This window comes from Hemicordylus capensis, chromosome 8 (genome assembly GCF_027244095.1).
Source record: "Hemicordylus capensis ecotype Gifberg chromosome 8, rHemCap1.1.pri, whole genome shotgun sequence".
NCBI classification, from domain to species: domain Eukaryota; kingdom Metazoa; phylum Chordata; class Lepidosauria; order Squamata; family Cordylidae; genus Hemicordylus; species Hemicordylus capensis.
Genome location: NC_069664.1, coordinates 10,395,398 through 10,410,911, shown reverse-complemented (window position 1 = coordinate 10,410,911; position 15,514 = coordinate 10,395,398). Strand labels below are relative to the sequence as shown.

General features: G+C 52.5%; 1 protein-coding gene across 4 annotated transcripts in view; it reads left to right on the top strand.

The window, feature by feature from the left end:
• The window catches only part of FAM178B (family with sequence similarity 178 member B), a 180,874-nt gene that overhangs the window by 79,568 nt on the left and 85,792 nt on the right, over window positions 1-15,514 (top strand). For all 4 annotated transcript variants that reach the window (XM_053270225.1, XM_053270226.1, XM_053270223.1 and 1 more), the window contains exons 12-13: window positions 5,188-5,364; window positions 9,904-10,001. In XM_053270225.1, the coding sequence (XP_053126200.1) occupies window positions 5,188-5,364; window positions 9,904-10,001 (275 nt within the window). The remainder of the gene's footprint in view (window positions 1-5,187; window positions 5,365-9,903; window positions 10,002-15,514) is intronic.

The following is a 15,514-nucleotide window of genomic DNA, read 5'->3' as shown; positions in this document are numbered from 1 at the left end:
TCCCCACAGCCCCCCAACCATCAGTAGGGTTGCCATATTCTGGCTTTCCAAACCCGGGTGCCTAATTTGCGTATTATGTAAATTAGTCTGAAAATAATTTTTGAGCAGAAAAGTGACTGCATGTTTTGCTCCATAACTCTGTTTCTACAAGGGCTGGAACTCTTTTCTTTTCTTTTCTTTTCTTTTCTTTTCTTTTCTTTTCTTTTCTTTTCTTTTCTTTTCCAAATTAAAAAAAAGAAAGCTGAAAGTTGAATCTGGGTGGGCTAAGCAATCTGGGTGAGATGCTTAAAATTCAGGTGAAATGCAGAATTCTGGGGGGCATGGCCACTCTACCCCCCTGGGTGGGGTTTTGATTCCTTCCTTATAGCCCCCTTCATCAGTTCTGGGTGGAGCATACATCTGGCTGTTCAGAGCCTCCTTTCCTTGAGAAGAAGGGGAAACCGACCGGGATGCCTCCTCTGGAGGAAGACTGCTCTAAGAGATCTGGCCCCCAGCAAGCTGTAAAAAGGCCTTCAGTTGCCATAGGCTCTTTGCTGGTTCAGCAGCTCCCATTAGAGCTTCTGTCACCAGCAGAGCCCTCAAAGATCTGGGACCCAGACTCACTTTTGATAATTAAACTCAGTCGTGCTTCTCCCATCCCCTAGGCAAGAATAATTATGTGTGTGTGTGTGTGTGTGTGTGTGTACACACACACACACACACACACACACACACACACACACACACACACACACACACACACACACAGTCTCTACTCTGGTCACCACATCTAAAAAAGGACATTGTAGAACTGGAAAAGGTGCAGAAGAGGGCAACCAAGATGCCTAGAGCACCTTCCTTACGAGGCAAGGCTACAACACCTGGGGCTTTTTAGTTTAGAAAAAAGACAACTGTGGGGAGACATGACTGAGGTCTATAAAATCATGCATGGTGTGGAGAAAGCGGATAGAGTGAAATTCTCCCTCTCATATCACACTAGAACCAGGGGTCATCCCATGAAATTGGTTGCCAGGAAATTTAGGACCAACAAACGGAGGTACTTTTTCACACAACACATAATCAACTTGTGGAATTATCTGCCACAAGATGTGGTGATAGCCAACAACCTAGATAGCTTTAAGAGGGGTTTGGATAACTTCCTGGAGGAGAGGTCTATCAATGGTTACTTTTCTGAGGGCTACAAGCCACCTCCAATCTGAGAGGCAGGATGCCTCTGAGAACCAGTTGCAGGGGAGTAATAGCAGGAGAGAGGGCATGCCCTCAACTCCTGCCTGTAGGTTTCCAGCGGCATCTGGTGGTCCACTATGAGAAACAGGATGTTGGACTAGATGGGCCTTGGGCCTGATCCAGCAGGGCTGTTCTTAAGGGTTCCTACCTATTTATTAACCTTTCACACAGCTGATGTATATTCCCTGCTCCGTTGAAGGGGCCTGAGTCTTTATCTCTTTCTCTGACACTATAATACTATAATAAAGGTACTTAGACAAATTCATGGGGGACAGATCTGTCAATGGCTACTAGGCTGGTGGCTGTGGGCCATCTCCAGCCTCAGAGTCAAGATGCCTCTCAGTCCCAGTTGCAGGGGAGCAACAGCAGGAGAGAGGGCATGCACAGACCTCTTGCCTGTGGGCAACCCAGAGGCATCTGGTGGGCCACTGTGTGAAACAGGATGCTGGACTAGAGGGGCCTTCTTGGGCCTGATCCAGCAGGGCTGTTCTCATGTTCTTAAGTTCTTAAGGTGGGTGCAGCAGAGGGCTAGGCGAGGCCAGGGGTTCCTTCCCAGGCTCCATGCTGCTCTTCCTTTCTGGAAAAGGTCATGGGGGAGGGATAGGGCTCTGAGCCATTCACGCCCCACGGGCCACCCCCAATGATGCTCCTGGTCTCCACAGCCCACCTTGCATGACCTAGTTTGGGACAAGATCGTTCTGGGAATCGAAAATTATATGACTCCTCCCTCCCGTGCTCTGCCTGCTGTGATCCCCCCAAATATGCAGGCCTCGAAGCGCCACTGTTGAACCCCAAATGTGCCAGGAAGATGCTGCCTCTGGCAACAACGGGGAAACCGAGTCACCAAGCAGGCAGTAATCTGCCTGAGATCAGACCGGAATCAGTGGCAGAGCTGCAGGCAGGGTCTAGGCCCCCCTGCGGCCCGCCACATCCTCCTCTAACCACTTTAGAGGAACCTCTTCAAAGCAGGCAGCCAACTTCCTTCCCGGGCGTGAATAATTCATCAGCAGAGTGCTTTCGCTTTCCATCACTCCTTTTCATCCTGGTCAGTCCGGGGAAAGTCCCGTGCACAGAGACCATCCCTGCATCTCGCTACCTCCAGGCCACCTCAGCAAATTACTTGGCTGCAGAAAGGGAGAAGCCCTCCTCCTCCCTTGGCAGGGGAGCCGGAAATGGGCCGTTCTGCCTCCCTGATGCTGCACTGCTCTTGCTCCTGCCTCTGCAGCGCCATGTTGGTTCAGGGAGGCAGCAGCCTGAACTTCATTGCAACCGACTGTAATCCCTTTGGGGCAGAGTCCTGCATGCACAGTTTCATTCTCTCTCTCTCTCTCTCTCTCTCTCTCTCTCTCTCTCTCTCTCTCTCTCTCTCTCTCTCTCTCTCATAACTCCTGCCGATCAGGTCTGAGGACACAGGAGCATAGGAAGCTGCTTTATACTGAGTCCGACCCTTGGTGAGTCTTGCTCAGTATTGCCTACACCAGGGTTCCCACCCTATGGTCCTCCAGATGTTGCTGAACTACAACTCCCATCATTCCCAGCCACAATAAATTGTAGCTAGGGATGAGCAGTAGGAGAGAGGACCTGCCCTCACCTCTTGCCTGTGGGCTCCCCAGAGGCATCTGGCGGGCCACTGTGTGAAACAGCATGCTGGACTAGATGGGCCTTCTTGGGCCTCATCCTGCTGGAATGTCCTTATGATGAGAGTTGTAGTTCATCAACATCTGGCATGCCATAGGTTGGAAACCCCTGGTCTACACCGACTGGCAGCGGATCTCCAGGATCTCAGGCAGGGGTCTCTCCCAGCCCTACCTGGAGATGCTGCTGGAAGTTGAACTTGGGCACCTTCTGCATGCAAAGCAGAGGCCCCACTCCTGAGCAATGGCCCCATCCTCAAAGGGACAGAGCTGAGGCAGGAATTGACCCAGGAACCTTAAGTCAGAGAGGCCGGAGGCGAGGAAGGAGGCCAGGCTGGAAACAGGAGATCACAGCTGACCTTTGGCATCCTGCAAATTCTCAGCATAGGATGATTCTCCCACAGGCCTCTTCGGTTCAAATGACATGACATGGAGAGCATGGCTCTGTGTGTGTGTGTGTGTGTGTGTGTGTGTGTGTGTGTGTGTGTGTGTGTGTGTGAAGCAGCAGCTGTTGAGGGGGGCATGTCTGTTCAGAATTGGGAGGGAAATGTGTGTTTGTTTGGAGAAGTACCGTTTAAACCTTTTCCCTACCATGCTTTGGTCCATATGGAAATCTACACTCCAGAATGTTGGTTGCTATTAGTTTTGGGAGGGAATGGAAACTCCTCTCATCGCAGCATCCCGAGGGGGCAGCCCTTTTCCATGGTTACAGCCCCATGAGGGGAAATGGCTCAGTATCTCCTCTTCACACCCTCCATGGTCCTGGTCAGTGCCCCACCTCCGTCCCCAAGAGGGCAGTTGAAGCTGACCCCCTGCCCCCTCCTACACAGGGCTAAACTACCTGTTCAGCGTCAGGTGGGGTTTCGCCTCCAGGTCCCAAGCCAGTTCTCTTTGCACCACCTGGATTCAGAAGCTGGAGTAAGAAATTGCTTGGGCGAGGTGTCTGTAGGCTTATTTCACATGCCTCTGACCTGGGTAGGACAGACAAGTGTCTACCTGGCTTCAGGAGCTGTGTGGGCTCCTGATATTTAGTTGTGTGTGAGTAAAGAGCAAGGGAGGCCGAGGCTTTTTCTTTGTCTGCTAAGCTTCCACTGGGTAGGAAGGGAGCGTCCTACCCAGATTCCGTCCCCAGTTGTTGCACAAGGTCAGAGGGGAAACTGTCCTACCCAGCTGACACGTAGCAGACGATAAGAACATAAGCACAGCCCTGCTGGATCAGGCCCAAGAAGGCCCATCTAGTCCAGCATCCTGTTTCACACAGTGGCCCACCAGAAGCCTCTGGGAAGCCCATAGGCAAGAGGTAAGAGCACGCCCTCTCTCCTGCTGTTGCTCCCCTGCAACTGATATTTGGAGGCATCTTGCCTCTGAGGCTGGAGGTGGGTATCAGGAAAAGTTGCCATTGATAGACCTGACCTCCATGAATTTGTCCAAGCCCTGCTTAAAGGCATCCAAGCTGATGGACATCACCATATCATGCTCCTTGGCTTCTCCCTTGCTTATCATGACCAGTGTGTGTGTGCGCGGCGGGCTCCAAAATGGCCACCGCCAGTGCAGAGAGGCCCGGAACGGGCCAAAACCGACCCAAACTGGGCCATTTGTGACCAGGGGGAGGCTGGTGGGGGTAGGGGGAACCACCGGAGACATCCCCACGGATGTGGCAGCACCCTCCGGATGCAGTGAATGTTTAAACATTTTTGTTTTTCTACTTTATAACCCGCAAACTGGGTTGAATTTGAGCCAAGCCAGGCGGGTCTGTTCAGGGGGGCAAAACCAAACATGCATGGTTCGGTTCCAGTCCAGTTCAGACTCAAACTGAATCGGAAAAAACAGTTTTGTGCACACTCCTAGCTTTATATACACAGGCAACCCAAAACTGGGAGCGCACACAGCTTCCAAAGCTGGGCTGGGGTGGGGACATTTGAACTACCCAGTCAATGGTCGTGTGAATAAGCTGCCTGCCTGCCAGCCGTTTAGGTGCAAGCCAGCAGGGCTCTGGATTCACCCAAGTGTCTAATCCAGCCGCTGTATGATTGGAGGGACACACACCGGCCCTTGCCAGGCTGCAGCTTCCGCTTCCGTGTGGCTCGTTGTCAGGCTCTGCAGCTGTTTTGCAGGCCTCGCCCGCGAGGAAGCGTGCAGATGCAAAAGTCGGCTGTTCTGAGAAAGGCCGGGGATGGGGGGAGCCCTCCGGAAGGCCGCTCAGTGACATTCCAAGTAGGTCAGGTTTGGGAAGAGCCCCCTGCCTCATTCCCACCCCGCCTTTCCCTTCCTGCCCTTGTGCAGGACATCCTCCTGACACTGTTTGGGTCTCTGCTTGCCTTCCCAGTTCCTGACATTGTGCGTGGTGTCCCTTCCGCACTGCTACCCCGACCGCCAGCGCTTGGCTCTCCTGGCTCTGCTGTGCCGGCTCAGCCTGGACAGGAACCTCCGGGAGCAGCCTCAAGTGGAGCTGCAGCTGCTACTCCTGGCCCTGACCGAAGGCATCCGAGACTGGCAGGAAAAGGTAGTCACCGAGCAGCAACGCCCACTGGAGGAGAATCTTTCCAGGCATAGAGAGGGGGCAGAGAGGGGTGGGTAGAAATCTGCCCACCCAGCTGAGCTTAACATCGGAACACGGTCAGGAAGTTGCCGTATACTACTACTACTACTACTACTACTACTACTACTACTACTAATAATAATAATAATAATAATAATAATTCGATTTCTATACCGCCCTTCCAAAAATGGCTCAGGGTGGTTTACAAGGAGAAATAACAAACAAATAAGATGGCTCCCTGTCCCCAAAGGGCTTACAATCTTAAAAGAAACATAAGATAGACACCAGCAACAGTCATTGGAGGTCCTGTGCTGGGGGTGGATAGGGCCAGTTACTCTCCCCCTGCTAAATAAAGAGACTCACCACGGTAAGAGGTGCCTCTTTGCCCAGTTAGCAGGGGAGATATACTCAGTATTCTCAGGTATACTGAGTCAGACCCTTGGTCCCTCGAGCTCAGTATTGTCTACACAGACTGGCAATGGCTTCTCCAAGGTTGCAGGCAGGGTGCTTTCCAGATTGCACATGTCGCAACGGGTCCTTTAAGTGTGCTTCCATATTGCCTGTGTTTTGACATTGCAGCCCCCACATTGTAAGGAAGGAGCCGTTCATATTTCCGATGACTTCTTTCGGATGTTATCTTTGCATTATAGTGCTACAACGTTGTAAGTCCGTTGCAAAAAAAAAGCTGTATTTGGCCATTGCAGGAGGCTTGCCCCCTTACAACGGATCTCTAATGCAGTTTGAATTTGGCACCGTACAACGTTGCAGTTTACATCGCTTTTTGCGGTGTAAGGCTCACAATCTGGAAAGTGCCCAGGAGTCTCTCCCAGCCCTGTCTGGAGATGCCAGGGAGGGAAGTTGGAATCTTCTGTGTGCAACCATGCAGATGCTCTTCCCTGCGTGGCCCCATCCCCTATGGGGGATATCTTACAGTGCTGCTCACTCATTCAAGCCTCCCATTCAAATGCCAACCAGGGTTTTGCACAATAAATTGTAGCTAGGGATGATGGGAGTTGTAGTTCTTCAACATTTGGAGGACCACAGGTTGGGAACCTTTGGTCTACACTGACTGGCAGCAGCTCTCCAAGGTTCCAGGCAGGAGTTTCTCCCAGCCCTATATGGAGACTCTGCCAGGGCATGAATGGAGGTCTCCTGTATGCAGAGCAGATACTCCACCACGGAGCTGTGCCCCCATTCCCCTAAGGGGAATATCTTACAGCAGTCAGGGCTCACATGTGGTCACCCATCCAAACACAAACCAGGGCAGACCCTGCTTAGCAAGAGGGGACAGTTCATACTCTCCGCTGGAAGACCAGCTGCTCCCTTTCTTTCCCACAGAAGAATCACCCCAGAGATGTTACTCATGGCACGTCTTGGAATTTGCTTTGAAGATGCTGCTTGCCATCTTGTGCCCCGAAGCACCTCCATGTTCAGAGGCTGCTCGCCACTGAATGCCACTTCAGGCAGAGGCATGGCAGCATCCCTGCCCCAGGGGCGGAGCCACCATTGAGCCAATGGGTTCAAAGAACCCGGGCCGCCACCCCTATGGGGCCGTGCCTCGTGTCCCAGACACGCCCCCTGCATCTGATGTGAGATCGGCCAACCAAAACTCGGGTTGGCATTCGCAGCACAGCTGGAGTGGCAATCCCCGCACGGCCCTGCTTAAGCACTAAATCATGCCCCCCGCATCTGATGTCAGATGTGGGGGGCGTGGCTAAATGCTCTCTGCGTCTGACGTCGGACACAGGGGGCGGGGCTAGGAGGCCAACATTCCGTTGCATCCATATTGGGGGGGGGGGCATTCATAAAAACCGATTGGCTGCTACCCAGGCCAGCTTAGCCATATTTTTTAACCCTGTCCTTCCCGCAAGAACTTCATAATCCCCCAGAAGGGGCAGCAAAAGAGTCTCTTGCAGAAGGGCCATTTGTGTTCCCCCCCCACTTTCCTCCTGGGAGAAGGTGGCTGAAGCAAGCATCTCTCCCTCTCCCCCCCGCCCCCCCCCGCTCCCCTTTCCTTGGTTCTGAAAAAGCCCTTTGGTGCTTCTGCACCTTAAACATGCAGACGCAGCAGAGGGCTTTCCCAGAACCACACTGAGAGAGGGAGTCCGCTGCTTGCCTCCGCTGCCTTCTCCCAGGAGGAAAGTGGAGAAAGGCCCTCGCTGGGGTGGAAACGCTCTGGGTGGCTTGTCGGTGGGGGAGCTGTCGGGCAGTGGAGGGCTTCGGCCGGCTTCCTCCCCCCCTGTCACCAAACTGAGAAGAGGGGCTAAGGCAGGATCGCTCCCCAGCCCACTGCGCACGGCCCCACCTTTTAGCCTTGCAACGACCCTATGAAGGAGGGATGGTGGGGGAGCCAAAATACAGGGGAAATGGTGTCCCGGATGGCATGATGACCACTTCCCCCCAGAAATACGGGACATCCTGGCTAATCCAGGACCGCTGGCAAGCCTTCCTCCACGGCTGCCCGGCCCCCTAACCTTCAGTGGCGTCTCAAGACCTCTGTGTCGCTCAGACAGAGCGTGAAATGCTGCTCCCCTTGCATGCACCCTCCCCACCCACCCCCTTTTAAATGTGAGGGATGGGGGGGGCACCTTGCTGCTTCACGGGCACCCCAATAACCGGCAGCCTGAGGCGACCGCCTCGCACAGAAGGGCAAGGGAGCCTTGCTGCCACGTGCTTGCTTGCCTGCCCGCCCCCACCCCGCCTTTCCTGTCTCTCATTTAGCCGCTTAATTAACTGCAAGGCCTGATGAGCCCCTGGCACGGCTTTGGACTTGGCAGCCCCCCACAGAGCCTGGCAGGGCTGTCAGCCTGGTCGCATGCTTTTGGCTGGCTGGCAGGCTGGACTTGGCTGGGGTCGCCGCCACCGGCTGGGTGAAAGCAGACGCCGCGTAGAGAGCAGCTCTCCGGCCCCCAGGCCTTCTTCCGCGCAGCAGCCCCAGAAGGAGGGGAAAGAGTCGTCTCTAGGGCAGGGTTCCTCTCAAGCCTGGGTCCCCAGGCAAAGCCCATTGGGCAAAGCCCATTGCGGCTGGGGTTGATGGGAGTTGTAGTCCAGCGACAGCCAGGGAGCCCACGCTTGCCATCCCTTGCTCTAGGACAGTGATCTTCAGGGTTTGTCAAGAGGAGACCACTTGGGCAAAACACCTTCCACTTGAAAGGAGAGGAGAGCTGGCCTTGGGGCAGCAAGCATGACTTGTCCCCTTAGCTAAGCAGGGTCCGCCCTGGTTGCATATGAATGGGAGACTAGAAGTGTGAGCACTGCAAGATATTCCCCTCATGGGATGGAGCCGCTCTGGGAAGAGCATCTATTATAGGTTCCAAGTTCCTTCCCTGGCAGCATTTCCAAGATAGGGCTGGGAGAGATTCCTGCCTGCAACCTTGGAAGAAACCGCTACGAGTCTGGGTAGACAATACTGAGCTAGATAGACCAATGGCCTGACTCAGCATATCGCAGCTTCCTATGTTCCTAAGTCGCTATGAAAGCCATTTCCCACGGAGCTGACCTCTGCACAGGACTGTGCTGTTCTCAGTGCAGGAGGGCCCATTAAGAGAGACGGAGCCCTCTCTGAAGACCTCTAGCCTGGCATAGGGCTGCACTTCCCTCCCAGCGCTCTGGGCACACCTTCCAAGGTCCAAGATGGCGCAGGGGCTCAAGAAGGTGCCGTTTCCTTTAAAGGAGCCCACACATCCCACCCGGCTCTGGGCAAAGTACAGCACAGTAAAAATCATCTTCTCCAGATGGTGCAGAGCCTTCAGCTTTGGATGAGGCTTGACACAGGCCCAGTAAACAATAAGCCAGGAAGCCACACTTAGGGTTGATGGAAGGGCACTCCTCCAGGATGTAAATCCATCAGTTGATGAGGGATGGAGCAGGGCCCACTCTTCATATCCCACTCTTCGTACCCACACACAGGCAACAACTCCAGTTTGTGTTTGCATTGGCTGTGTGCTAGCTGTGCACAAATGCCACAAGTGATGGAGGCTGGTTGTACAAGTTGCCTGCTGGTCACGGGCAGCAGGCTTTGAAATCCACGCTGCCAACCAGCAGTTGGCCAGGAGGTGACCCTCTTTTCTGTGCCCGCTCTCTCCCCTCTGCTCTCAGACTTGACCTAGACTTGACCTTCTGACAGCAGGAGGCATCTGGAGCCATGCTTCCGTTCTCAGCGCATGGCAGTAAGGCCTGCTACACTCCAAGCCGGGTGGGGTTCCGAACTTGTGATGCTCTTGATGTTGCTGAACCACAAATCTCATCATCCCCATCTACAATTTACTGTGGGTGGCTGGAGATGATGGGAGTAGCAGTTTAGCATCATCGGGAGTACCAGAGGTGGGGACCCACTGCTCTGAGAGACTTCCAAGCAAATGTCCCTAGGACCAGGTTGTCAGATTCTCCACCCTGCTCCTCACACTTCCCGAGGTCTCAGCCACACTTCCCCAACAGCAGTGGGCTTGGTATCTCCCAGCCCCATAAGCTCAACCTGGACATGATGTCTTTTCCTTTTGACAGCTGCCAGAATTGGTCAGAATGCTCTGCCATCTTTCCCTGCATCATCACAATCTGGTTGCAGTCATGCGCCTCTTTCCCGACACCACCACCAGAGGAAGGTGAGTTCACCCTTGTGGGACGGGAAATTGTGGGACGGGAACTTTGGGCTGGAAGGAAGGAAGGAAGGGAAGGAAGGAAGGAAGGAAGGAAGGAAGATGGATCTGGAGTACTGCGTACAGCTTTGGTCACCATGTTTCGGGAAGGATATTGTAGAACTGGAGGAGGTGCAGAAGAAGGCAACCAAAATGGTCAAGGGCCTGGAGCATCTTCCTTATGAGGCTAGGCTACAGCATCTGGGGCTCTTTGCCTTGGAAAGGAGGTGACTAAGGGGAGACATGATTGAAGTGTATACAATTAGGCATGGAGTGGAGAGGGTGGGCAGAGATAATTTTTTTCTCCCTCTCTCACCACACTAGAACCAGGGGTGACCCCAAGGGACTGAAGGTCGGGAGATTTAGGACCGACAAGGTGCTTTTTCACACAGCGCATAATTAATCTATGGAGTTCTATGCTGTAGGATGTGGTGATGGCCACCAGCTTGGATGGCTTTAAAAGGGGCTTAGACAGATTCATGGTGGACAAGTCTATCAATGGCTACTAGTCTGATAACTGTGGGCCACCTCCAGCCTCAGAGGCACGATGCCTCTCAAAACCAGTTGCAGGGGAGCAACAGCAAGAGAGAGGGCATGCACAGACCTCTTGCCTGTGGGCTTTTCACTGTGTGAAACAGGATGCTGGACTAGATGGGCTTTGGGCCTGATCCAGCAGGGCTGTTCTTATGATCAGTGTTCCCTGTAAGAGGGATTCCCAGATGTTGTTGACTACAGCTCCCATAATCCCCAGCCAAAGGCCACTGCAGCTGGGGATTATGGGAGCTGTAGTCAACCACATCTGGGAATCCCTCTTACAAGGTACACTGATGATGATACCCCCATGCGATCTTGGAATCGGTGCAGCTGGGTTCCTCTAATTTGGACGGGCAAGGCGCTCACTGCAGGAGTGCTCTTCTTCCGTCTTTTCCGGTGATGCATGTTACTAAATTAGAAGCATCACCATGCATCAGAACACGATACTATTTGAGAAGTTTCTTCCTCTTTTATTCTTTCTGCTGAGCTCAGTCTATCCCTTACCTGAGCTGAATGTCAGCTTCAGATTTCATATCCTCACATGTCTAAACAGAATGTCAGCACACTAAAGCCCTGTTCAGACAGTATGTTGAACCTGCATGTCTGTACAGTTGTGTGAATGTCTGTACCAATGTTCCCTCTAACAGGGATTCCCAGATGCTGTTGACTACAACTCCCTACAACTACAACATTGCCAGCTGCAATGGCTTTTGCTTGGGGATTATGGGAGTTGTAGGCAACAGCATCTGGGAATTCCTGTTAGAGGGAACACTGCTCTGTTCTTGGGTTCATTTTAAAACACAACTTGGGTACAGGTCCCTCAAATGCAGGATACAGATAGGAGATGCATCACGCCCTGGTTCTCACAATCTTTCAAATTGCGTGAGCCGCGCCAAGAGGAATTTGGGAGCCTCACCTTGTTGTGGGTTCACACACCCACTGCTTGATCCACTGCTCTTCTGTGCAGGGGCTGCCACCATGGAGATGGGTTGGCAGGGAGGAGAGAGAAAGAGACAGCATGCAGGATGAGGGTGTTGCTAGGTACTTAGAAGTTCCAGGTACCCGCTCTGAAAATTAAATTCAATCATGCCCCTCCCCACCAAAAATAATTACATATATTTTATAAAAGTCTCTGATTTTATCAAGGTGGAAGCAACAGGTGAGGATGGGAGCTCTCTCCCTTGCTCCGTGCAGGTGCCTCCAGCATTTTTTCCTGGAAGAGGTCATGTGGCTGATGAGATTCAGGGCTGGGGGCCATGCTCCATGGGCCACCCCCTAAGGATGCTCCTGGAAGGCAGATTCCCCTGGTCCCTTAACGGTTGGGTGTCTGCATAGCTTTTTCCCAGCCAAAACATTTTTTTTAAATCCCACCTTTCCAGCCATTGGCTGTCCAAGGCTAACAAGATATTTAAAAAGCAATTACAACCCAAAACATTAAATATTCAAATAATATAACTGTTCCTAAGACAGTGCAGCCAAGTAACGGCATCTTAGCAGCCACCCAATACAAACATCTGCCGACAATCTACAGAGCGACCCCTTGCTGGAACCAAGCAGAGTTGGCTTTTGCTGCCTTGCAGCAGGCCTGCAGTCCAACAGATTGGTGCCAGTGAAAAGTGGGAAGAAGCTTCCCGGGGTGATGCTTGCTGTTGCTTCTCTCTCCGAGGCTTGAAAAGCGCACATTAGCAATTGTGCGGGATTCAGAAGCAGGAGAGGAGGCTAAGGGGTGGCCTGAGCTTTTGCTGCATCTTGGAGAATGGCCAACATTGGCTTGTGCTTCTTGGAGAGTAAAGTGTGCTGTCAAGTTGATTTTGACTCCTGGCACCCACATGGTTTTCTTTGGTAGAATACAGGAGGGGTTTACCATTGCCATCTCCCGTGCAGTATACGAGATGATGCCTTTCAGCATCTTCCTATATCGCTGCTGCCCAGTGTAGGTGTTCCCCATATTCTGGGAAATATATTCCCATATTCTGGGAAACATACCAGCGGGGATTCGAACCGGCAACCTTCTGCTTGTTAGTCCAGCATTTCCCTGCTGCGCCACTTAAAGTGGTACTTCTTCAAGAGTACTGTGTATTAATTTACCTGACCCCCAAGACTAGGTCCCCCCGCCAAGTTCTTCAATGTTACAAATTGGGGGGTGGTCTTAAATTCAGGATCCTTTTCCTTTTGGGTAAATAGTATAGCCTGTATTTAACTCCTATTTTTAAAAGGTGGTTTTTTTTCCCTTGAATTCAGGGTTGTCTCTGATTTGGGAAAATATGGCATAAGCATCCCTAGGAGAAAATAAGCATCCCTAGGAGATGGAGTATTTGCGTCTCTCCTCCCTCCCTCCCTTACATGCCTTCTCTGTGTGGGAGCTGCTGCTTCTGCTGAGAATCTGTCAGGGGAAGCCTTGCTGGAAGGGAGTGGGCCAACTGAGAAGCTCCATATCTCCATAAGGCTGCATCTCCTCTGTGAAGCAGGCTGATCTGGAGGAGCCCATTTCCTTCTTTGGGAGGGGAGGTGGAAATGCTCCTTTTCCTTTGTAGAGCTTGGGAAAGGAAAGGCACACTAGGAGCGGCAGGGGGGTGGGTGGTGGTGAGTTGGGGCACCTATTCCTGCTGGGGCTGAGAGTTCAAGTCCCAGCAAAGGGAAACAGAGCAGTGGCAAAGGCGAGAGGAACTATCCAGTCTTCCTCCTCCACGCACAGGCAACTTCTGCCCCGTCTGGTTCCCTCCATGGATGCAGCAGATATGGCAGCACCGAAGGACCCCAAGAGGCCAGACTCGGAGACAGGGGAGAAATCTAGAGGCTTTAGGGTTGCCTTGAACAAGGCTTCGGGGATTCTGGGTACAAAGGAACATAGGAAGCTGGCTGATACAGAGACAGGCCATTGATCCATCGGCAGCGGCTTCTCCAGATTTCAGGCAGGGATCTTTGGAGACGATGCCAGGGATTGAACCGTGGGCCTTCTGCTTCTGCATGCTTTAAGAATTAACGCACCTCCCTGGCTATTGACAATTTGCATGTCCTAAGTCACCTGTTGATTGGAGAATTAGGGGAGGAGACCTGGTCTCTACTAGCAAGCATGGATGCTCCCCTTTGCTAAGCAGGGTCTGCCCTGGTTTGCATTTGGATGGGTGACTGCATGTGATCACCGTCTGCTGTGAGATATTCCCCTTAGGAGATGACTCTGTAGCTCAGTGGAAGAGCATCTGGATGCAGAAGTTTCCAAAGGAGACTCCTGCCTGAAACCCACCCTGGAGAGTCGCTGCCTGTCAATGTAGACAATCCTGAGCTAGATAGATGAGTGGTCTGACTTAGTATAAGGCAGCTTCCTATGTTCCTATGGGGGTGGGGCCATAGCTCAGTGGAAGGAGCATCTGCTTTCAGGCCGGGGTTCAGTCCCTGGCAGCATCTCCAGGTAGGGCCAGGAGAGACTCCTGCCTGAAACCTTGGAGAAGCTGCTGCCAGTCAGTGTAGAAAATCCTGAGCTAGATGGTCCACAGGTCCATAGATGGTCCTAGATAGACTCAGCAGGAGGCCACTTCCTATGCTCCGATGTCCTTTCGCCTGAGGCAGCAAAATGTCTTGGACCGCCCCTGAACATACCCATGAAGTGAGGGCAGTGCATGGATCAATCCAGGGCCCAATCTCACCGGAATTTCTCTTGGGTAAGCCTCCCTGAAATGCATGAAAATGGCACAAGAGTTCTGTGTTCATTTTGGAGCAGCTTTGCATTTAAAAGCAAGCCCCTGCCCTGTAGATCATGCCCTCCCCGAGGGCCAGAGCTGTCTGCCTCCCTCCTTGAAAGGTGCCCAAATCCATCCTCGGAGGTTGCTGCCTCGCTTTGTCTCACGGCCGGCCTGGGCTGCCTCTGATCTCACCGCACATAGAGGTGGCCGGAGGGAGCCCCCTGTGCTTCCTGTCCCTCTTTGGAGAAGGTAGGGCTGTTCCAGAGGTTAAAGGAGGAGAATAACTCTCCGCACTTTTGTATAATCCGGACAGCTCTGAACAAGCATTAAGCATTTTATCTCCCTTTTGCAGGCACAGAGAGGTGAAGTGACTTCCTTATATAATGAGACACTAGGCTGAAAAGGAACTTGACACTTTCCGGCTCCCCACACTGGGCGCCGCTTCCTCCACAGTACTGTGCTCCAGGCCAGGACCCCTGGGTCCCAGCTCAGGCCCTGAATCTCCTTTGCAGGGAGGTCCCCATGCACACCCCTGCACCATTCATTTTTTTATCCAGGCGCAGTGTCAGGCGCATCAGGAGCAGTGTCCCTGGAAGCCGGGATTCCCAGCTGTTGTTGTTGTTGACTACAACTCCCATCATCACCAGCTGCAGTGGCCTTTGTGTGGGGATGATGGGAGTTGTAGTCAACAACATCTGGGGATCCCTAGTACAGAGAACACGTCTCAGGAGCACTTCTCCTTCCACAGACTTTTATACAGGCATTGAGGGCCAAATGAGACAAGATGTGGGAGGGAAAATTATTGGTTGGGTTTTTTTACATATTTGGTTGATTCTACTGAGTCAGACCATCAGTGCATCTAGCTCAGTATTGTCTACACAGACTGGCAGCAGCTTCTCCAAGGCTGCAGGCAGGAGTCTCTCTCAGCTCTATCTTGGATTTGGCAGGGAGGGAACTTGGAACCTTCTGTATGCAAGCAGGCAGATGTTCTTCTGAGAGCAGCCCCATCCCCTAAGGGGAATTATCTTCCCATGCTCACATGTTGTCCCCCATTCACATGCAAACAAGGGTGGACCCTGCTTAGCAAAGAGGACAATGCATGCTTGCTACTGCAAGACCAGCTCTCTCTTCCCTGCTAAATATAAGAGCATCGGTACTTTGAATGGTGCCTCTTTGCCCATTTAGCAGGGAGAAATGGTCACAGGGGTTCCAAAGCTGTGGTACTCTAGATGTTGCTGAACTACAACTCCTCAGTTCTGGCAACTT